At 42.3% G+C, this 24,297-nt stretch overlaps 1 protein-coding gene across 3 annotated transcripts in view; it reads left to right on the top strand.

The window, feature by feature from the left end:
* LOC120734607 (ras and Rab interactor 2-like) overlaps positions 1 to 23,863 on the top strand; it is a 39,886-nt gene extending 16,023 nt beyond the window's left edge. The window contains exons 3-13 of one of the 3 annotated variants that reach the window (XM_040033506.1): positions 3,092 to 3,186; positions 3,489 to 3,678; positions 3,760 to 3,877; positions 8,232 to 8,304; positions 8,897 to 8,988; positions 13,025 to 14,401; positions 18,318 to 18,400; positions 18,498 to 18,723; positions 19,359 to 19,490; positions 22,402 to 22,565; positions 22,826 to 23,863. In XM_040033506.1, coding sequence (XP_039889440.1) covers positions 3,092 to 3,186; positions 3,489 to 3,678; positions 3,760 to 3,877; positions 8,232 to 8,304; positions 8,897 to 8,988; positions 13,025 to 14,401; positions 18,318 to 18,400; positions 18,498 to 18,723; positions 19,359 to 19,490; positions 22,402 to 22,565; positions 22,826 to 23,152 — 2,877 coding nt within the window. In that variant the 3' untranslated portion in view covers positions 23,153 to 23,863. Of the gene's footprint in view, positions 1 to 3,091; positions 3,187 to 3,488; positions 3,679 to 3,759; positions 3,878 to 8,231; positions 8,305 to 8,896; positions 8,989 to 13,024; positions 14,402 to 18,317; positions 18,401 to 18,497; positions 18,724 to 19,358; positions 19,491 to 22,401; positions 22,623 to 22,825 lie in introns of all 3 variants that reach the window. The other 2 variants (XM_040033507.1, XM_040033508.1) reach the window with 2 other exon arrangements.
* The last annotated feature ends 434 nt before the right edge of the window (positions 23,864 to 24,297 follow it).

Raw genomic sequence — 24,297 nt, 5'->3', positions numbered from 1 at the left:
TAGAAGGTGACATTAGGATAAGCAGACTGATGCCACGCTCACGTATGCTCTAAGACTTGACTGGACTCTGGCTTTAACTACAAAGACGAAGGGGAAACTTTTAACCTGGTACTGTCCAACACCAGCCTGACAAATTCCAACTTTATTGTGTGATTCCCACTAGCCTTAAAACATTTTGTGCATAATAACTGGAAACTGTTTCCAACAACAAACATATGGCGTATTTTACTCCCTCCCATGTTATCTTTTGGCTAATACAAACTCAGATAATTATACATTATATTTTCCTGCAGCTGTATTTGATGTCAGGTAACACTACACACCTGAAACAACTTAACGCTCATCCATGTGACGCTGGCGCTCTGGCAGAGGGAGCTGCCAGCTTTGTTTTTGTCTCCGAGTTGGTTTAGTGGCTTGAATTTCAACTGGATCTGTCATCAGGAACACTGTAAACAATGTGGTCTGAAGTGGTGTAATCTTTGTCAGCAGCATGGGAGAGCGCTCGTTAGTTCTTTAGAAGGATGAAACATGAGAGCAAATGTTTTCCTTTCTGGGATTACCCTGTGCTAATTAAAGGTTCATGCTGTTCAAACTTCCACTTTGCTATTTTCTAGCTTCTACTTCTACATTTCTTACATTTCTTGATTGAAAATTGATGCTTTGAAGCATGAAATCTTTGGCTGTTTCTCCAGCTTTGGTCAGCCTCTGTCTTCAACCAGGCTCCGGCTGAGAGCTCCTTCTCTGGGTTTGAGATATTAGTTGTTTGGTGTTGCAGTATCACTGGGGATCGGCTCGTGTTGTGTAACAGAGTTTTGACCTGATGCAAAGCTGTGGGAGTCTGTGGCTTTTACAGAGCTGGCTCCACTTAGTCCTGTGAGGGGGGGTTGAAGGTCCTGTGGTGGCTGTGGTCTGGCCTGGAGCCCAGTTTAGGGAAGAATGTTTGGAGAAGGATGCCTCCTGCTGGTTATAATGTATAATGGGCACGCTAGTTCATAAAATCTTTACAAATGTGCCGTTTCTGTGATGATACACATCCTTCTGGCATATTTTCCCTAAATGTTGCATTTTAATGTAGAATATCAGAAAGATAAATGCTGTAGGCTTTCAGGAGCAGCCCTGTTTGCACTGTTTGACCCAGATAATCAGTGAAAAGCATCCAGATTTCAACATCTGCTCTGATACGACGAGGAGGCTCTGAACCCCTGGGAGTTCTCTAAAATGTGCAGTGAGGGAATGTGGAAATTGCAGTGAAAAAAGACAACATGAAATCAGTTACATTTTTATGCAGCCAAACAGTTTTCAGCTCCAGTACATTTTGGAGTTAATTGCACACAGTTGTTCCGATACAGGAATTAATTTTGCCAGAATGTGTGTTTATGCATTTTAACTGAATGCAGACGACTCAGAGATAATGTGTGGGGTGAAAGGGGCACACGTTTGCTTTAAAATAAAAGGAAGTTGCAACAGTTTTTGTTGCTGGTTCCTCTGATTTTACCAGCTTACTGTGAAAGTGAGTCAGAGCTTGGAGAGAAAAACGTACATGAACTATGGGTGAAATACAGCGGAACAAGTTGAAATCTAAATGTACGCAAATGAAACATTATTGATTCAGTTTGGGCTGTTTTCCTCGATATTGATCATAAATAAACATCCGGAAATCTGAGCAGACCTCAAAGACTAAAAGATGGAAGTATTCACATTTTTGAAAATTCAGCCGACTTGTTGACACTGTTGAGTTTTTGGAGCCAGTATGGATCATATTTGATCCAGATGATCCAAAGTTTTATTTTTGAAGCCTGGAGGTGAGGATTCTGTTACTGTTACCATCTTTGAAGCCACGTGTAATGAAAAAGGGCTGATCAGACACTGCTCACCTGTACAGTAAACACCAAACACTCACTGCGCCCACCCGAGGCGATGTCTGCGAGTCCACTCACCTTTTTTAAAGGTGTCACAGAAGCAAGTTTCCAGTCTGCGCTGGGTTCTCATTTTTTTTTTTGTTTTTGTTTGTTTGTTTGTTTTTTGAGGAAAGCAGGAAGTCCGACACAGAGACTCTGCCAAAAGCTCTCGCAGTTTCGTTTCAGGAGTTTAAGGAAAGGAACAGAAACACACTTAAGACACCACGTCACAGAAACCCACACACACCCAAAGAAGTGACTCTGGACCCTCGTAACATTAAGAGCAAAATACAGCTGAAATATTTAAAACGAGAGGTTTGTTCAGTCACTTGCATTTGACCTTATTCCATTAAACTGAACATTTTACATTTACAAAGCAACCAAATCCTGACTTTAAGTAATTTGATTACATGAAAATTACATGTTACAAAACATGGCAGCATAATCTGCAGGAGAATACCATCAAAGTGATGTAACTGTAATAACTGTATTATAACTAAGAAGTATAACTAAAATGAAAGCGAGGAGAAGCCAAAGTTGCAAACTTAGAGTTTTTCTCTTGTTGTTAAAGTTATGGCTTTCTCATTCAAGCCCATTCATTTAGACTGGAGCTTCAAATTAGCTTTGCTGGTACTTGTTACCATGGCTGCTTTAATGTTTTGGGGGGATTACAGTTGGGGACACCAAAATCTACATGTCTCCAATCATTTCATAAACCGAGCAGGTTTTTGTTTTCTTTGTTCTTTTTTCCAGGTTTGTATCATCCATGTCATCACTGCTCGAATCCTAAAATATTCCAAACTAAACGCGGACCTAGATTTGAATGACAGTTGTGATAAGCCTTACCTGTGCCGACCTGAAAACAACACTGCCTGTCACAGATGACTCTTTGAAGGCTTCCTGTCTGAATTAGAAACAGCATTTTCAGTTTGGGCAGCAGTTTGTTATCTGCAGGAGGATTAGGAGAAATTTTCCCTCTTTTTTTTTTTCACTCTGTGCTTTGTGTCTGTTTCCTTCCAACAGGAAATGAGGTCTACACCGGAAAATGAGTAACAGTTTCTCCAGTCCAGTCTAGCTCAGGCTCAGGCTCAGTTTTAAGTTTCATAATTTATGTTTCATTTACATCTCGTCCGTCCTCTTCTCCTTTTCACGCTCCCTCCAGAGTCACAGCCTCTCACTCTGTCTCTTTCCAGCTGATTGACACATTTGCGTTGGAGATCGGAGAGCTGAAGAAGGAGATGGTTCAGGTCTCTCATGCTGTGGACAAGGATCCTGTGGAGCTGCAAGGGTGAGACTGTTTTCTATGTGCTATCAAGTATTTTATTCCAGACTTCATGACACAGATCTTTCTGTTTTCATGTGCTTATTCTATCCATTTGGAGTTTATTATAAATTTGTAATTAGACGGTTTGGTCTGGAGGACTTAAACAGTCTGAAAATGTTTATTTTCTTTTTATATACTAGGAGACAATCTCGGCATTGACTTATTTTATTAATTCTAAGTTATTTTTTGGTTAGGAGGAAACATATAAAAAACATACAAACAACCAGCAGGTGGCAAAAGTGTTTAACTTTTACTCTCTGTGGCAGGCTGGAGAGCGGTGTGTACCTGCAGGCTCGCCACTGCGGTGGGCTGGTGGGTGAAAGGGATTCTGGGTACGACTCCTTGCGGAGGAGGATGAGCGTGTGGGACCGGCTGACTCAAACCCACCCGGCGTGGCTGCTGCTGGGGGTCAGCGAAGAGGAGGCCAATCGCATACTGCTCAAACAGCCACCAGGGGTGAGGAGGTCGCGTCCTGGGATGCAGATGTTAACATGTCTCCTTTGAATGTCTTTCCAAACATTTAATTTCGCGGTGCAGGTGTTTTTGGTGAGGAAGTCTGTCGCTCTGCAAAGAAAGGTCCTCTCCGTGCGTCTGCAGGAGGATCAGGAATCGGGAACTCCCATCAGCCACTTCCCTGTCAGAGAGAGTCAGTACAGTAAGTGACATGTTTGACTACCTTTAACTAAAAAGTACTTTCTGCTAGACGTCAGAGTCATTATTTGCATTCTCTTAAAGCACTTCTCAAAAAGCTGTGATGGCAGAGATGAGTCAGACGGCTAAAACGAGGCTTTCAGTTTCCTTTGGTCCTTAGAATACATCTCGTTCGACCACAGCCGCCTCTGCAGACACGCTGTCCTCTGGGTCAAAGACTTAAATACGCCATTTCCTGTCCACCTCTGCAAATGATGCCCAGAAATAAACCAACACCGAAACAAGAATCAGATTATGACTGAGGCGGTTTGCCCCACATGTGTATGTTACATTGTGTACTACTGTAGTTTTGTTTTCTTTTTAAATGTAACTGATCAAGAAAATTGCCGGAACGACATTATTACACCATCGCTTTTGCCTTTAGTGAAGCAGTGAAGACAGACGGGAAAGTGAGGAGCAAGATGCACAGAAATGGCCCGCAGGTCGGGCTCGAACCAGGCCGCTCGCCCACTGCTCACTAAAGTGGCGCCCAGCAGGGAGAGACGGCGCAAACAATCAGGAGTAAATATTTTTGAGAATTCTTTAATGACAAAATTGGCAGTTGTCCCGTCCCTGCCCCAAAGAGGCTTTCAACAAAGCTAGACACTTGGAAGACTCAGGAGCCAATCATATCGTTGCATAAAGCTGGACGACTGTTTTAAACCTTATTTTGGGTGAAAGCAGGTTTTGTTTCTTTGTTTTGATTACTTATTTTTTTAATTGGACTTGTCTGGTGAGCAGAGATGGGCAGTAACACGTTACTGTAATCCAATTACTTTTTTCAAGTAACGAGTAAAGTAAGGGATTACTATTGCAAAAAAGGTAATTAGAATACCGTTACTTTCCTGTAGGAACGCTGCGTTACTGCGTTACTAAAACTGTGATTTTTTTTGCGAGAATGTCTCATGACAGTGACGTAAGCGAGTGCGCCGTTGGTGACAACAGCTGTGTGCAGATCAACAATGGATCACATATCGAGTGCGGGAGAGAGTATGAGCGTGCAGCGTTTAAAGGTGGAAGTACTGACCTTACTTTGAGTTTGATTCCATAAAAAGTGACAAAAACATTAGTGTCCGCTGTGCGTGGGAAGAAAACTTCTTTTTACAGCGAAAAAACCCCTAAACTTCCAAACAAGCACCGAGTAGCTACGACGTAATGGGAAACTCACAGAGAAACCCGCGGATTCTTCCACTGACCGCAGCACACCTGCACCAGGGTAAACCTCCGCCTACCCCACTCCTGCTTTACAGGTGAAAATAGAGCAACAGGACCGCTGAGTCTTTGACTTTATTTATTTTCTGCTGTGTTTTACTTGCATCTATTTGAAAGACTGAGTGTAAACACAAAAAAATATTTTATTTTATGTGCTGGAATGTGCAGAAAATAGGTTTAAATGTTAAACTAATTTCTTCCAGTCAGATAATGTTGCATATAATTAAATTTTTGCTTGATGCATAAAGTTAAAAGATTAAAACTAATAAAACAAGTTATAAAAAGAGACTTTTCCATTTGATTACATTTTGTATGATGGATTATGCAGAAAAAGTAGAATTGGGCTGAAAGATCTATCACTTTATCACCTATTCAGGTTGTAAATCGTGTTTTTAAAAAGTAACTAAGTAATTAATTACTTTTGAAAATAAGTAATCAGTAAAGTAACGGGATTACTTTTTGGGGGGAAGTAATCAGTAATTAGTTACTGAATACTTTTTTCAAGTAACTTGACCAACACTGATGGTGAGTCAGGCCAGTTTTATGTCCCACTGACCAATGAAATGAAAGCTGTGACTCTCTCCCTTCATTTAGTTTGGGGCTTAAAAATAACCTCCTGCATTCATGCCAACTTCCCAAGTTACAAGACTTGCTTGTACGAGGATTTTAAAACCTATAGTTAGAATTTGGTCATCCGGATAAATCAAAGAATAAACAAAGAGCCAAAGCCATTAAATGTTGCACGAGAACAGAAGACGCCTGAAGTTAAAAGAAAACTTCCCTGCAGTGTCCAGTTTAAGGCAGTTCGGTCAGAAGCAGAAGAGCTGTGCAGCTGATTCCAGGCAGGAGCTGTAAACCCAGACAGAATACACAGAATAAACCAAAAACTATAACTTCCTGTGATTTTTGGTGAACGCAGCTCAGGAAGTGAGATGGGAGCAGACTAGGAAATAAGCAGAGCATCCAGTTAAGATAATGAAGCCAAAATGTTGTTACATTAAAAACAAATCCAACATTTTCTATTGTATTTTTACTATTTTAACACATTTCCTCTGACGGTGCTTCATCTTAGATCTCCAAACTCATCCTGACCTCATCTTGTTTTTGCTCGTAGACAGTGTCCAAACTACAGCTGCTGAAAGAGCCAGCCCTATAAGGCTTGACTGGTGATACTGGAAATGTGGGTTTTACAAACAAATGACTGCTGAAATGAACCTTTCGTCTAGATTTAACTTTTGTCCTGAGGGTTTGCCATGTGAAAACACATAACATACGCAGGCTTCTGTTTAAGTAAGAGCAATTATAGTACTTATCTTCAGCAAAGATGCACAGCAGCCACGATTTTCATCACCTTTGTGCTTGTGCAGCATACCTGCGCTGACCTCTTTCATCTAAAGCTCTTTGCAGTTGTGCCTGCTTGTTGTGGTTCTTCCTTATGCTTTGTGGAAGCTTTATTGAACCGTTAAACAGTCATTTTTAATTGTAACATTAATGTCTGAGATATTAAAGTAAATCAGTTGCATGTATGGTAATCATTAGTCATTGAGCTGCAACACTGCCAAGAAGTGACGACATACCAGCTGTGGATTTTCCCTGCTGAAATGACAGCACAGATGGGATTGTGCCTTAGGCCTGCTTTTTCTTCTAGCTGCTCTATAGTTGGCGTGCCTCGTCAAACCCTGCACACAGTGTTTGAAGTGAACTTAAAAGCTTTTAATTATGTATATATATAAATACAACTTTAGAAAAGTTTCCTTTGTGAAACTCTGCCTGTGCACATAATGAGAAGAGTAACTTCTGTCTTTGTATGTGACTGTATGGAAACTAAAAGCTCAAAGCCACTTCTCTAAATGTGTATCAGAGAGCCAAGAAGTCTCAAATGAGGTGAAAATCACCTAAGAGAGATTTGAACTCTTAGGTCTATGACATCCATTCAACAGTTGTTGAGGATATCTCAACTTGAAACCTGGAAGGATCCACTGTCCCAGATTTTGTCAGTTTATGTAGATGTTGAGTTATTTCGTGGTCTAATTTCAGATACTAGAGATCTAAATACTAGAAATAAAAAATAATAAATGAGAAAATGATCAAACTCATCAGAACTCATGATCTGAGGTAGTCATCGTGACATCGCCTGCTGTTTTATAGTCTCATTCTTGACGCCTCGAGCTTTTTGGCCACGGCCACCTTAACGTTGTGTAGCCAGACATGGTGCAGATCTCACTGTGAGACAGAAGTGTGCTCACAGCAGGTGTACCTTTGAACTCGGTCACCTTCATTTACAGCGTGAATATCATATTGTATTCAATAAAACTTGAAACTCAGGAAAGACTGTTGATCTGTATCCTTTTATGAACAAATCTAGCTTGCTAACATCATAAATGTGTCCCATCTGCCCTGCACTCATGATGAAGGTTTCACAAAGAGACGTCACAAAGCAGTGGCTGATGTAATCGATTTTTTATGTACATCTATGACGAAAACGTTGCACCAAAAACCGAACGCACCAGCTTTCTAAGTACGCCAAGACCAGTCAGTTATTGGCACGTCCACTTTTATTATTTCTCACCACAGATTCATGCAAGAGTCTCTTTGCCTTCAGCAATCAGAACACAAGATGACATGTTTATATCCTCATATTTGTTATGTGGCGTGAGGACAGTGAGGGAACTCGACACCCTGACCTGGTGTTATAACTGCCAGTTCAAAAGAGGGAAAGTAACCAGAGGAGATAAGAGAACTTGTAAAACTTGTTGCGCTTCTGGATTATTGACCTGTTCTTCCAGAAGCGACGGAGAAGTGGGCATGTGCAGTTTGTACCTGGAGTCAGTGAAGAGGAGAAACCCTGGGTAACTGACGAAGGTCGTCTGGAAATGTTGCAGTCACATCGTTTTAATTTATCCTTTGAGAACCTTTTTCTTCTTTGAGTTGAATTGTTGGGCTCGTTTATTTAATTCTTCTGACACAAGTACCATCTCATCAGTATAAACAAGCCTGAAAAAATGCTGATTAGGCGAGAAATCCCTCAGTGAACTCTTGCACTGCATGTCATTAACTTCCTGTGTGTGAAATCTGATGAGATCTTTGTAAATTTCATCTGCCTACAGCCTTTTCTCTCGATGGATCTGGGATCAGCTTTGCAGACCTGTTCCGGCTCGTGGCCTTTTACTGTATCAGCAGGTAAATACCCCACCTAAGGCAGCTTCTTTGTTTGGTTCTCTTTGCTGTTGCTTTGTGATGATTCAAGCATGGATGAGGATAATGTCGAGTAAGCAGTCCGCTCTCAGCGCTCACGGCTTTCGCTTCTTGTTTTATATCGTGCCAGCTGGGGCAACGCAGACAGACACAGGAAATAGTTGAGCTGAAAGAAATGCCAGACACAACAAAGCAGACAATTAAATGGACACAAAATTGTCTTTAGATATTGTCTTCAGCTGCGTGTTCGCTTTGTAAAGTCTGAGCACGGGGTGTGTGTGTATCTGTAGCGCTGTATTAAAGTGGCGTTAATGTAGTGCAGTGGAAAACCAAGGGTGTGTTGTGAAGGCACTTATCTGTATGACTGTGTTTGGGTCGTGTTTTGCCAACCAGACTTGAGGCGTCATCACTTTTGTTCCAGGATTTTATGTCAAACGAGGACGATGGATAAACATAAATCTGTCACACATGCACGTTTCTTTCACGACTGACCTTTAATTCGACAGCTACTTCAGCTCCTATGTTTATCCCTTCTTCTGCTTTCTTAACACATTTTAATTTGTTTTTGTCTCTTTAGAGATATCCTGCCATTCACACTCAAACTCCCAGAGGCCATAGCTTCAGCCAAGACCCAGAAAGAGCTGGAGGAGGTGGCTCAGCTTGGAGCAGGTAGCCTTGCTGCTTTGTAAACTCACACCCTGAATGAACATGTTGGATTTCTCACAAGTATATCTCCAAGTTGTCTGCACTTAATTCATGGTAAATTCTACCTGGTATGTCTTGATAATGTGGTTATTGCACCTCCACCATAAATGGCATAAAAGAAGGATGTAGCTATCGTGACATCAGCTGCTGATTATTGAAGTTCTGTTATGAAGCCTCGAAATGAGCCTTTAAGTCTATAATGTGGATGATAAGATAAGATAAACCTTTATTAGTCCCACATGTGGGAAATGTTTTGGTCACAGCAGAAAGTAAGTTAAGAACAGTAAAAATTAAGAAAAATGAAAAACAAACAAAACAATAGAATAAGATATGACAGAATAACATACTATACCAAACAGAATAAAAAACTGCCAAACTGGGAAATTGCAGTTGGTACTATTGCACATCAGGGAGATGGGGCGAAAGTTATCGTTGTGTATTGGATGTGTGTGTGTCTGCACATGTGTGGTCATCTGCAGAGACCATGTTGTGGAGTTTCACAGCAGAAGGGAGGAAAGACCTGTGAAATCTGTCCATCTCACACCGCAGGTGCTGCAGCCGGACACTGAAGGAGCAGCTCGGTGCTGTCATAATCTTCTTTTCTGAAACTTAAAATGATCAAAATTTACAAATGGGACCTAATGTTTTTTTCAATATGACCTCAAATGAGTGACTGAACCCATAAAGTCTTAGAGAAAGTGTTTAAAGAGTATCACAGCACCATGCGGGAATTCACCGAGCTCCTGAGAGCGACCCTTTCTGTCGGTGCTTGATTTTCATACAGCTGTGTTTGGATAGATGAGTGAAAACCTTTAGCAATGAAGTGTTTTTAAGGACTTTTTTCAAGTCAACCCCATTAGATGGGATTACCTTGTCTTTTGTGCATTGGCTTCACTTTTCACACCCAGTTTGATAGTGTCTTTAGGACCTAAGGCTCAGGCTAATTTAGTATTTTCTATCCCTTATATTAAAGGTGCTAGGCAAAAAAAAAAATCTAATTGTTATGATTTCTTCTCTCTTGCTTGGCTAATCAGTTTCCTTCAGCTTTGTCCTGACAGGAAGAAACTATTGCTCAAGTGCTCAAACAGAGTAGAAATCACTGCATAGGTACTTTAATATAGGTACATAGTTTCTTTAGTGCTATTATTTTCACTTAATGTAAACTAGAGGAGTAAGTAAGTAAAGGCTGCTTTTCAATCTTAGTGCGTTGAACTCAGACTGTTCATTTGGTTTCCAAATCTTTTTAATTTGCTTTCCAGTTTGAGTTTTTGCTCGATGTATCTACTGGAAATTGTAATATTACCTGGTTACTGATCTGTAAAGTGCAGGCAGGCAAACAAAGCAAAGATAAAAAGGTCAGTGTTCGTGCTGCAGGTGCTCTGTTTGTTTTCCCTCACACTGCCTATCCTGGTCGGGTTTCATAGCAGATTTGCTCACATCGCTCCGAGTTACTCTAAGCTCAGCTCCTGTGAAACTGCGGGTGAGTCAGCAGAAGCCTACGACATAACTCACCCCTGATGAGGGAGAGAAGGGAGTGGCGAGTGGAAAGCTACAGACGGCCAACTGCTGTCTGAGCACACACATGCCATTGCACTGCATTCAGACCTGTATAAAAACACAAAAGGCTTGCAAGCATGTGTGCTAACATAATACGTGCAGCATTACCGAGATGAAACGCTATCATTGTTTTTGCACAGTCTTCTATGAATGGATGTGGGTGGAAGCGTGCAGAGTTACTTTGTGATGAAGCACAGTGGCCGAAACATCCTTTAAGTATTAGCCAGTTTCTTTAATGCCGGATTTGCAAGATTATCCTGTCATTGAGGGAAACTCCCCTTCGTCATTGGACTGCTTCTATTTAAAGACAAACAGCAGACCGTTGTGGACTCTGGCCACGCACATGTAAGGGAAAAAACAAAGAAACAAAACTTATCTTGCGCCTCCCGTGAATCAGTTAGTTTATCTCTCATGAGGCTGAACTCTTATCCTCCCTATCGGCATGACTTTTGTTAGCAGTGCTGTGAGTTTGGTCATCTCAGCTTAGACATTAACTTTCCATTTAGAAGGCAAAATACTACAGATTACTGCTGCTCATTGCAAAGTGAGATACCACTCTAACAAATGCATGTTAGCATTGCTGACATCATCATTAAAACCGCAGACAGACACAAGGGTCACTTTTTAAAACCTACCTAAAAATTGTTGCAGACCAAGTGGGGACTTATGGGTTTGGGAAATTATGCAAATGTGGCGACTTAAATTAAGCTGTATCCACTTATTAAGGCACGCAAACATTGTTTAAGCAAGTAAATCCCCATACACATGTTAAATCTTGCATGTCTGGCTTCACAGCAGAAATCACCATGTTTACAGCGTGCTGCAAAAACAGTTTTGGTCTTTATGGTGAGTTTTTCCCTTCGTAATAACTTAATCTGACAAATATTATGCTGTGAGGCAAGACCATCCAAAGTGTTTGTGCTACAGTTTGGTTAGTGAAATCAGTAGTTGTTAGAAATTCATGTTGTATTACTTTGTTGCATAGCGCACATTAGCATTGTGCATTGTAGGTAGATCGTTTATGTAGCTGATAATTTAACACCCTCTCACCTGAACATGGTATTTACTACTCTAAAAAAAACGTGGCAGCAGCATAGGTTACATCACTGTCACTTCATCCATCATTTATATACAGTCTATGGGCAGACGAAAGACTCTAAAGACTTCCTGCATGGATATTTCACAATAAAAACCTTAAGGAATCTCTGGTGGAAGATTCCTCGCTTTCCTTGTTTTAGTTTGCAGCACATGCAGGAAGTGATGAGGTTATTATTGTCAGTAACTTCTGCATTGAATTAATACATTTATTTATATCTAAAAAAAAAACAAAACCTGTGGTTTTAATGTGGTGAGCTTCACTCAGTGTAAACAAATGTCTTGTTTGTAGTATTTAAGCTAAGTGAAAGTGTGTTTGAGGCACTTTAAAGTGCACGTCTTTACTTGGATAAAGGGGAACTGCGCTCAGCCCACTCTGCGGTCAGTCAGTTTTACGTGTGGTGTTTATTCAGGTTGGGTTGCTTGCTGTTGGGTTGCTCTGCAGACACACACCACAGTGTCAGGTGCTCGTTGCTCACATGGACCAGCAAGAATCCCACAGGCAGCTTTCAGTCCCCAGACACCAAAGGATTACAGGACATATGAAACTGACCTAGCAGCTGGAGCTGCTTCTTCATTTCCCCCGAGTTTGTCTCCATTTCTAAGTGGCAACAACTGTGTAGATGTATGCTGAGTGTGGATTATTTGTTGTCTGTTCTCTTAAAGGGTGGTTAAATCTTTATGCTGTAGCCGTGCGTTTATGATGGGATTCCACAGATGCTTTATTTTGTAGTTGTTCTCGCAGCAGCTGTGTTAGAATGAGGTCTGTCTTGCCAAGCAGCTGAAAACAATGGGATGATTCAGTGGAGTGAGAGAGCATTTCCTCCACTCCCCTTTCATGTTTATGCACTGTCAGTGTAAGAAAGAAACAGAAGAAGAAAGTTGTTCAAATGAGATTCACAGACTTTAAATTTAACACTAGATATTAGAAAGAAAGAAGACTGATACTGAATCTACTCAGAGCTACAAGGAAATGCAGAGCAGGAAGAAAGGGGTGGAGGGACTGTGCGCTATGTGGAGTTTTTAGTGCCCTCCCACTGTGTGATTAGCATGTGTGGCTCCCTCTCTCTGGGTGTGTGTCGGCATCCAGTGAGTCAGAGCAGAGAGGCACGGGCTGAGTATGGAACACTTCTAGACGACAAACGAGCAGGAAAGACGGACAAAACTTTGAAAACTTAAAGGGAGCCAACAAAGTTAGTGGTGAGAACCTGCTGAAAACTCTGCTGCTGCTTTAATTTGAACACAGCAGCTGCTCTGAGGATTTATTCTCTGTGGGAGTTTTGACTTGTCTCAGGAGACGCTGGTCAATGTTTGCCTCTGACGGTTTCTTTACGTCTGTGTGTTACAGGTTTCTGGGACTCTGCCCTGTGCAGTCAGCGGCACACCTCCCCCCGTCCCTGTCGCCCTCTGAGCCGGACCCTCAGCCCCCAGCGGACCAACAGGAACAGCGAGGTCGAGGGGTCACAGCAGAGACACACCAGGGCTCACTGTGACAGCGCACCGGCAACCTTACAATCCCATGCACCTCCACCTAACTTCCACCTAGAGAGAAGACATTCCAGCGGTCCTCTGTGCTTTGTTAACCCGCTCTTTCTCCAAACCCATCCGCACCGCCGTAGCAGCTCTGAGGAGGAGCCGCCCTCAAAGGCTGTCGAGTCCACCCTGGAGAATGCAGAGGAATCAAAGCCTTTAACTGGCAGCCAAAGCAGTGATCCACACGTGGACAAAATCAAACCCAACAGCAAATCGCGGCCCCCTCGCCCCCCGCCGCCGCGCTCGATGCCACGCCGGCGTCCTGCCCCACCTCCACCTGGACCTCCAGCAGCTACTGCCAGACCGAAGAGCATGCCAGAGGCTGTAATTACAAGGCAGCACCAATCCTCAAATAAACGCCCGGCACCCGCTCGACCTTCGATGGGCATCAAGCACAGCGGATCATCCAAAAGTGCCAGCTCACCAATCCCCGTGACTTCAAACCCACCGCCTCCGAGGCCAAAGAAGCCGGATTTGGAGTCTCACCGCTGCCACATTGCCCTGGATGATGAGACCATCGCCAAGGCCCTGTCTCGTGCCAAACTGCCATCCTGCCAGCCTCAATCTGCCACCCCTGCGGATCTGGAGAGTCCGTCCGGTCCTAATGAGAGGGGACACCAGCGACTCAGCGACATGAGCATGTCTACTTCTTCCTCCGACTCACTGGAATACTCCCAGTCTCCTGGATTCTCTCTGGGCCTGACCCCTACCCCATCATTACACCTAAATCACCAAGACCCGGTGGAGGACAGCAGTGAGGACGATGACGATGGGGAAGAAGAGGAGGAGGACTACGGAGTTGGCATGGAGACAGACTTAGAAATGCGCCTCCGTCCATCCTTCAGAGCCCGGAGCCGAAAGGTCGGCGTGAATATAAGCGGTAGTTCCTTCATCCTTCCCAGGGCCTTGAAGGGGCGCTTCAGTAAGGTCAGCGGCATGCTCAGCTCCCTCATGACCCCGGAGAGGCGGACGGTGAAAAGGATCGCTGAGCTGTCCAGGGACAAAAGCTCGTACTTTGGTTCCCTGGTTCAGGACTACATCGGCTTCGTTCAGGAGAATCGAAGCTGTCACACATCAGGGATGGATTTTCTGCAGACTCTCAGGCAGTTTATGACACAGATGAAGGCTTACCTGCGCCAGAGCTCTGAGCTCGACCCTCCTATTGAGTCCCTCATACCCGAGGACCAGATTGGTAAGTGTTTAAAGTGAAATGTGACTTTGAGATTTGTAGTATGAGCTCATCCTGACTTTGTGGGCGTGTGTCATGTTTTTGTTATATATCTGACAGCTTTCAGATCTCTACATGTTCACATTCCAGATATGTTGGGCCATTAGTGATTCAGAGGGTTTCAAAATCACTACATTCATCGACAGTGCTGAAGCCTTGCATTGTGTCGTTGAACTTTCCATATTAGCACGCCTCATTAGCCGTGTTGAATTACAGACATGCCAGCGTGCTGTGCCCTAGTGAGTTATTCCTGGCCTGTGTTTGTCGGCATAATCTCACACTGTAGTTGAGTTTGACTTTGAAGGGCAGGTGTTGCTTTTAAGTGTATATTTAACTTGGTGGGGCTGTTATTAAATGTCAGGACTCAAGGCTACAGAACTGTGTCAAAAAGTACCTTCGTATGCCTTCATTTCATTCATTATTATCATTATACTGCTGCTCGTGTTAGGATCCATCAGGTCCTGCTGGATATGTTTTTTAAAGTGTTGTTTCTCAGTGATGTCAGAACATTTGAAAAAATAGTTTGCACATATGGAAAACTGTCTGAAAGGGACGCTTCATTCTGATCAGATTATTGTGCACTTGCTTTGCAGAATATGTGAGCATGTCTTTGCACACATCTCACATCCCCTTGTTCATTGTAAACAATAACAGCAAAGCCTTGTTCAGGGAGAGAGAAATGATCCTTTCTGATTGTCCTAACAGACCGCACATAAACAATCTCGCGCTCACAAAGGTTCCCTTTGGAGAGGAGAACTAATGTAAACATGTTTAATAAGCAGGCAGACTTTGATTCAATAGTTTGCAAAATGGAAATCTACTTTACTAGTCATTGGCCCAAATGTGGCCCACATCTTCAGTTTCCTGTGAGCCACGTTTGGCCTTGAGTGACGCTGATGTATCAGGATGAGTCTGGCTGCCTAAACTTAGCCCCACATCCACCTTACATGAGCCAAATGAGGTGTGTTGTGGGTTTTGGCCAAGTCTAACACCCATAATACTTGCCGTAACCCAGCTCAGGACGTCTGAGCCACATCCAGCCTGCTGGAACATTTGTGAGCACCAGAACTGAAACATAAATGAGCATAAAGTGGCTCAGATTAAGCCCTCGTTTGTCAGCTGTCAGAATAAAAAGTCCGAGCTGAGAGCCGACAGTCCGCCTGATGTCATGTTACACTCACACATAACTGTGAAAAAGGAGAAGTGGAGCTAAGGTGACCCTTCGAGCCTCTCGGGCGTGTTTACAGAAATACTGGGGAGTGCAGTTATGTTGCAGCAGAACAAAATGTTCTGTTGTGTTTATAATGAAAAGGAGGGCTTGAAGTGCAAAATTTGGAGTGATTTTAGAGAGTGCAACACTTGAAGTATTGTGAGCGGGAGAAGCAGAATGGTTAGCTTATAGGGAGGCTTTTGACTGGCAGCACACACCCCAATTCATAAGTAAACAGAGAATGTGAATGACGAAGAAAGGCGGGGTGTAAATCAGTAAATGAGATATTTATTATGCGCTTCTGGTGTTCCTTCAGATGTAGGAGTACGTGTTTGCCTCCCGATTTAATTGCTTTTGAGATAAAACCTAACAACAAATCAGAAAGTCAGAAAATGTAACGGTCGATCCTGAGGAGGCTCCGATCACGTCCTTGTGTGCACGTGAGGATCTAACAGAGTCGTCCAAGGCTTCCTTTTTATGGCTCTGGATTTATATCTGTAAGCATTTTGCAATAAAGGACTCGCCAAGCCCTTGTCTCAGGTGAGCCACAGCACTTGGCTCTCGTACAGAGTGAGCGGGATAATTGGGAGGTAGTCATCCTGTACTTCTGTGGCTCACAAAGAAAGCAAAACAGAATACCAATTCTTCATAAGAGTAGGATTCCTGTGCGTGCATGCACTGTACTTTGTTCTGCGTAAATCATTGCATAAGTCTGGCATAAACAGCGCCCGGAGGCTGGGGTTGCCTGTGCTGCATGAATACTCGCTGTCAGTGAACAATAACACGCGATTGTGTGAAATGCAGCATGCTGGGCATAGTTGAGGAAATGGTTTGAAGCCTGGGTACGTGGGTCAGAGGTACAGACGGAGCCGTTGTATTTACACTCACGTAGAATCTGCTTCCAGGTTGGTATATGACCGGAATGCTTAAAGCTCACACTCGAGGTCAGTCACTCTTTAACCTTATCAGAGCCATAAACATGCAATCTATCTGACACAACCTGATTTCAAGTGTTTGAATGTCAAACTCTAAAGTTTAGTTTATTTACTCATTTTGCGGCTTCAGCTTTGAAAGGCATGCGTTGATCCTTCTTCCAATTATTTACCTTTTTCTGCTTTTTAGTGTTAAGATAGCAAATGTTTCCCATTAGCCCACATGTTCATATGTGGGCTAAAGAGCCAAAAAACACTATACTGTAGCAAATAAAGAGATTATTCAACCAGCTTGAGCTTTTTTGTTATGTCCACTAATCAAAGTAAATCATGCTGCTGTGATTAGTGGAGATAATCACGCTTAAATCTGATTTGTTCTCCTGCTGCTGTTTAGGAGGCAACTTTGTGAGAGGAGCCTTGGCATTAGGGAGACATATCGGCGATAGCTTGACGTCCTCGTAAATGATTTCATCACAGGATGGATGGTAAAGGGCATCATGTGCCTGAGGGCGTTCTCTGCTGCCAGACATTGTGCATCCTTATACTCAAATTACTTCCTGTTCATTGTCTTAAACGGCCTTCTGGCAGCATGATGGCGCGGTGGTTTGCGCTGTTGCCAAACCATCCCTGTGTTTTCCCCGTGTCTCCGTGGCTTCTCCTCTCACAGTCCCAAAGACATGCATGAAGTGGGGGGAGGTCAGTCTACTTGGTCTCTGATTTCGATTTGTTTTGCTGATGAGAGCAAACAGACTGGAATTCAAAAGTGTCTCCTAACCATAAAGTGGTTATGTGAGCCCCACAGAGATGCAGCTGGTAATATCTGAGGTAGGAGTATGTACTGTTTATAAGACTGGGGAAACCTGCAGTCAGCTGAGACTGAAGAAGTCAGTTGGATGAGCGACGAAACGTTTCTCCCACAAACTGCTACGTCCAGATGAACAGAATCAACTTTTGGTGAAGTAGGAGGTGTTGTTGTTATTTTCTAATAAAGAAAACAACATCTGAAGCGTTGAGCTGACTGAGGTGAATTTCTTGGTATGGTCTCCGTTTTGACATGCAAATAACATGTAGTAGAAATGATTTTAAAAATGCAGATATTTTATTTTCCATGTGATTTCTTGAAATGCATTTATAGTGCACTGGCCATATTTCCAAAAAATACATTAAAAAAGAAATAATAAAAATAAAAAGAAAGAAATACATTCAGGTATGATCAATTTTGGCAAATAAAGAAAACAAAAAGTCGGTTTGCCGACTGAATGCTCACGTTGAGCTTATTGTCAGTGATCTCTCACATGTCATCTGGGTTTAATTACTGATTAAAAGCATTAAATCTTTAAAGATGATGCACTCTGATATTAGGGTGGATAATTTAAGCCTGATAACTTAATCTTAGCCTGACTTTAAGCCATATGTGAGGACGGAGTCCAGGACTGTGCAGCGTTAAATGTGAGAAACGTCTGTGCAAGTTTCAGGGTTGATGAACATGACTTCAGCGTGCTGACTGCCATAAGCATGTGACGATGGTTTCGGGTTAACCAGTAAATCACCTCATTCGTTCCCAGGAACTGCAGTGTACATAAGAGTTACAGCAAATGTACAGTTTCAGTTTTATTTAACTTGTCATTGCACAACACACAGTGACACACTTTATTATTTGATTACTCAAAGAAATGATCATTACATTACGTCTGGTGCTTAACCGGTTGTCTGTGTGTGGGTGTGTCCTCTTCCACAGACCAGGTGCTGGAGAAGGCCATGCACAAATGTGTCTTAAAACCTCTGAACAGCGTCATCGAGACGGCTTTGCATGACTTCCAGGTGAAGATCTTAGAAAAGTGTCTTGATAAATGAGGAGATAAGCAATGCTAAAGATGAAGCCCTGATATCAGTGATGCATTGTCTCTGTTCGCTGCAGGTGAGCAGTGGAGCTTTGCAGCAGCTGAGGGAGAACTTGGCGCTGGCTAAGACCAAAAAGCCCCAGGAGCTCGGGGTGGATGGTGCCGTGCCCCCTGACGCCGTGGCTATTGAGAAAATCCGGCAGAAGTTCCTGAACATGAGGAAGATGTATTCCCCCGAGAAGAAGGTGTCACTGCTGCTGCGAGTGTGTAAGCTCATTTACACCATCATGCAGGATAACTCAGGTATGGAAAAGTCCGTTTGTTCCCAGTTTGTCAGTTTCCTCTGATTGTTTACAGCTGTGATTTTTTTTTTTCCTTTTCCTTCCTCTGCCTGACCTGTGCGACTACCATCAAGGTTATTGTAGTTAACTGAAATGAAACCAAAAACTAAAATTAGATATAAAAAACATTGTTTTATTCTAAAATAAAAATGAAAAACCAGACTCTTGGAAAAAATTCAAACTAACAGAAATGATTTTGTAGTTTTAGAATTCATTCATTTGTGATAGTAGTTATCACAACTTGGCTGATGAGGCTTTGATGGGCGTGTTTGTTGAGAGTCTGGATGTCTAGACTGTGAGTCAACTGCTTCCAAAAGGAGTTTTCAAAAAGTAACACCTGTTCTGATTTTCCTAAATCACGCCTCTTGACATACGCCCTCCATACAATTCCAATTAAAAATGACTAAACCTAACGTCAAAATGAATAAAAACGAAAATAAAATGAAACATTTTAACATTTTCAAACGAAAGCAGAACTGAGAACGATCTAACGAACTCCGGAAACGAACTGAAAACGATATAAAAGTGAAAAATAATTTGAAAATACAAACCTGCCACACCTACATCCCCCTCTGCTCTCCATCTGTTTCCTTCCAGGGAGGATGTACGGTGCCGATGACTTCCTGCCCATGCTCACTTATGTGGTGGCTCAGTGCGACATGCCACAGCTGGACACGGAGATCCAGTACATGATGGAGCTGCTGGATCCATCCCTGCTTCAAGGAGAGGGTAGGTCCTGTCGGTTACACAGGACATACACATTACAGCAGCACTTGTGCATCGGTTACAGACACAGTTACCATCTGAGAAATGTTCGCTCAATATTCGCAGAATTCTTTTCATGGTTTAGAAAAATAACTTCACGATATCTAATCATGATTCAGTTTAGCTGCATGTGAAAATAGTTAGAACAACAGTATGCCTTATACTTTAAAAGATCAATGTCTACAACACATTAGTTTGCTAGGAAAAGATCATTGGGTCATAACAGAGCCTTTCCTACTGACGTGTAACATTGTTAAAGCAGGACTTTAAATAAAGCAGAGAGAGACTCTGAGGTCTGCTCACTGAAAACATCACCTCGTCTTAAAGTTTAGATGCTTCATTCTCCAGGTTGGGCGCACCAGTGTGCTGTGAGGCTAAAGAGGTCCACCCCGTTTTGTAACCTGGTCAGAGGAAGGTCTTGCCTTTTTGACTGTGTGAGAACAGGAAGCTTCCAGTTTAATGGATGTACATACCCAAGATTATAGGTGGAAGTCACGTAGTGGAAGTTCAGACTGTGAGAGGAGTGGTTTCCTGCCACAGTCCGGGTGACAGTATTAGGATGTTGTATCAGGACTGATTGTGGAAAGGAATATTTTGCACAATCTGCCGCTGCTGCATGTAGCGATGAACCTGCCGAGTTTTATCTCCAAACTCTTTCCTTTAATAACTGTGCAGCTTTTACAGCATCTTATTACTCATTGTTATGGTTTTACAGCTTTGATGTTTTGATTCAGTATCGCTGCTCTTATCAGTTTTATTACCAGCAGCAACAAACTTGGAGCCGTTTTCTTTTGAAAAAAAACATCCTACAGAAATACTGCTCATGAATAATTTAGTAGGTAATAAGTCAGAGAAACGGCAACGAGGAAGCGTCAGACTCCATATTAGCTGTCAGATCACTCGGGTTTTTTGCGGTGGGTGAAACGTTTTATCAGCGATGTTAATGACAGTAGATGACGAGCTCTCAGCTGTAAGATGTTACTCATTGTTTGTCTAAATAATGAATAATTGCCTGTATATGTGAGTGTGTGGCTGTCGGGGCCATGTGTACTTTTAGCTTGGTGACATTTAAAATAAAACATATCTGAAAATGAGATGAATCACCCTAAAAATCTTTTTTTTTTTTTCAAAAATGTGCATCATGTCAGAGTAAACGAAACCACAGAGAATAAACCAGGCGTGTATCACTACACCGTCACGTCTTTCATTCACGCCGGGAGCGTTCAGGAGTGGAGTTCAGTCTGCTCAGGGTCTCCAAGCCTTTGCCGGGTCGCCTGTTCTGTGCAGCTTCATGTGCCTCCTGTTTAATTTAAACAAAAATCCGCCTGGTGGCACTTTTAGTGACGCTTTCTTGATGAATGTTTAGGAGGCTTCTGAAAGATGCTGCAGTGCGTCTGGTAGAATCTCAAGAACTGATTCAAGTGCAAGGAAAAAGCCCAGAGCTTTAACATGCACAGCCTCGCCTGGTGTATTCCTGTAGTTACTCATCATTAGTGTCTTTGTGTTAGAGGTTTGAGTGAGGGGAACTTACAAGATACAGATTTTTATCAGGGTTTTCCAGAGCTAGGGATTTTCCTTTGGCTCTGGCTAAAATATCTTTGGAAGGTGCCGGTCTGGCACTTATCGGGGGAAAAGCTCTTTCCTTTTTAAATAAAAAAAATAAAATAAACATAAAAACACTCCCACATTCAGCTGGTAACAGCTGTACTGTACAACCATGACGCTGAGCTGAGAAACTAAAGAATTTAAAGATTCACTGAAATATTTTCCTCTCCATCACTGGCCCAGTGCGATGTTTTAAAAGCTGGTAAATTATAGAGCAGTACACCTTCTGCTAACAATGAGTCATTAACCCTTCGGACCCGTGACGCAGCTGAAAGAGAAACAAATGAGTTATGTTTTATAACTAAAACCATGTCACGGTCTGTTGTGTAACACTAGTGTTAGTTACTGTTCGCGGGAGTGAAAGAGTCGTGAATATCTACACGTTGCTGCTGGTTGGAAGTGATGCGGGACACGTGTGTCTATGAGGGCAGAGGTTTAATCATCACCAAAATCATCACTACTTGATGAGTTAGTTACAGATGTTTTGTTTTTAATGACTTTAATTTATTTTAATTGGTTCTTTTAGCTGTACAGCACTCTGCTCACCTGTTGTCTTTAAAATGCGCTTATGGAGAAATTGACTTGTCCTGCTGTGCTGCCCCCTAGTGGCCAGAAATCTACAGAAGTAGTTCCTTTTAAAGTTTGATTTAAAAAAAAACAAATGTGAGGTTTTCCTTATTTTAGCATTAATGTCTTTATTATGAAGCTTGGTATTTAATGGAAACTAAAGACACAAAGTTCACTCGCAGGATGATGATAAATACTAAAATAAATAAAGACTGAACTGCAAAGTGTCCCAACAGTTTCTGTCTAAAGTCATTTAACATATTTGTTTCTTCTTTTGAAAGCTTTGTTTTGCCTTCAGTAGAAGGTGTACGGTATCACTGAGGTGTTTTACAGTGACTCTCAGCTCCAGTTTTTATTGAAGGTTCTTTGAGAAAACTTGATAAATGCTTGCATAGGAAGGAAAAGTCCTCACAGCAAGGAAATTCCAGTCAGTGTTTTGATTTTTAATGGGCTGGAACCAGTTCAAAAGGAAAAAATAAGAAGGTTTAATGTACCAAGAGTGAAATATTTTCCCATCAGCGCCAAGCTGTCTGGCACGTAAACTGAAAATGTTTAATAATCGGCTGTGTAGGTAAATATCTTTGACCCTTAAGCACCAAATCTGATTCATTTCCGCCAGAAAGGCGCAACTGTCTTCATTTTTCTTAATTATTTTTTAACTTTGGTTGGTTTCATTTCTTTTTGTATTTAATTTTTACCCCAGGCGGTTACTACCTGACCAGCGCCTACGGAGCCATGTCCCTCATCAAAAACTTCCAGGAGGAGCAGGCGGCCCGGGTGCTGAGCTCCGAGGCCAGGAACACGCTGCACCAGTGGCACCGCCGGCGGACCGCCCAGCGTTCAGTACCGTGTGTGGACGACTTTCAGGTATCACCTGACCTGAGCCGACCTTGACCATCCAGGCAGTGAGTCAAACTTGTACCAGTAAGAGTAAATCCAGCTTTGGACAGAGGCATGGAAGGTGCTGTGTCTCATCTGTACTAACATCACAGCATGTTGCTCCTGATAACATTACTGCATGTAAAATCTTTGTCACTGCATGTGGGTTTCCTGCCTGCTCACCTCCTCAGAAATGCCCCTTTCGTTCATTTTACAGTTTTCTAAAATTGAACTCTTTTTTTCTCTAGAACTATCTCCGAGTCGCGCTGCAAGAGCCGGGGGTGGGCTGCACGGCCAAAACGCTGGTCGTCCACCCGTACACCACCACAGAAGAGGTCTGCTCGCTGTGCGCCCAGAAGTTCAGGCTCTCCGACCCTGAGAACTACGCTCTGTTTCTGGTCAACGAGGAAACCAGCCAGCAGCTCACCCCAGACACTCACCCTCAGCGAATCAAAGCTGAGCTCCACAGCCGGCCGCGCGCTCAGGTCTTCCACTTCGTCTACAGGAGGGTGCACAACCTGAACCTCTGCGTCCCCGGCGTCGTGCAAAATGGAAACTGTCCTCAGGTTGAATAGCAGAGGGAGACAAGCTCCGCCTCTGGTGCTTGTTGATGTTTTGTGGAGAGGTTTGAAGTCAGGAGAAAGGAGAGGGTTGAAGTTGCACGTTGGCAAGTTGATGCAGATATGAAATAAGGATGTCTTTGATTAGCAAATGATTTTTTTTTTAATTAGGTTGAACTCTGGAAAAAGACAAAGAAGGGGAAATTCAGCAGCCTGTATCTGCTTTGGTTATAAAGGAGTTTAGCATGTGTTACGTGGGTGGAAATGAAATGTTTGGCCATGATGGACACGTATACCATCCTCAAATAAATGACTAACTTTTGCCTTAACTACTGCTCCCTCGGTGCCTTTAAAAGGAATTGATTATACTGTTTGCCACTGACAGCATTCAACCCAGATTAAAACTCCACTCTAAACATTAATTTAAAAAGAGAAATGAGCTTTTGTAAAGTGTATGATTGTTCTGTTTTTATTGTTCTGCAGTTGCTGGACAACTGCAGTTGGTATTTGTGTGTAGAAATATTTTTATATCCAAATATTTTTTATCCCTTAAGTGACAAAGATTTGTATTCTGAATTACTGTTTCTGTACTGGACTCAATACTGGACTTTATTTATGCCAGATATTTCTCCAAAGTCGACTTAAATCAGCACTGTTTCTATTGTATGTTATTAAAAAAAAAAAGCTGAATATGTAAATTTATAAAATACACTTTAAACGAGGCCACTTGCTGACTCCTGTATTTATGTATGTTTTTCTGAAAAGTCACAATTCAGTAGCACGGCAACAGGAAGAGAACAATGGATGATTTTGCTGCATTTATGAGACAAAATCACACACCTGCAAAATGCACCATTAGTCACCTCCTGAGGGTTTAAACATGAGTGTTGATGCAGCGGTGAGCAGCTTTATTTTCTACACTCAACGTGTCTGAGATGAGTTACACAAAGCCTCACATATTGGACAGCTGAAGTAAAACATGGTGCATTATGCCAAACCATTTCAAAAACCATTAATCTGGTAAATTTCTCAAACTCAGAAAACATGAGTCTGTATTTAAAAAAAAAAAAAAAAAAAATTATATAAATATATATATATATATATATATATATATATATTTTTTTTTTTTTACAACTTATACAGCGATACATTGGTGGACT

This window comes from Simochromis diagramma, unplaced genomic scaffold (assembly GCF_900408965.1).
Source record: "Simochromis diagramma unplaced genomic scaffold, fSimDia1.1 OVJJ01000571.1, whole genome shotgun sequence".
Lineage (NCBI taxonomy): Eukaryota > Metazoa > Chordata > Actinopteri > Cichliformes > Cichlidae > Simochromis > Simochromis diagramma.
Note: the sequence above shows the minus strand (reverse complement) of the source record. Positions and strands in the feature narration are given on the sequence as shown.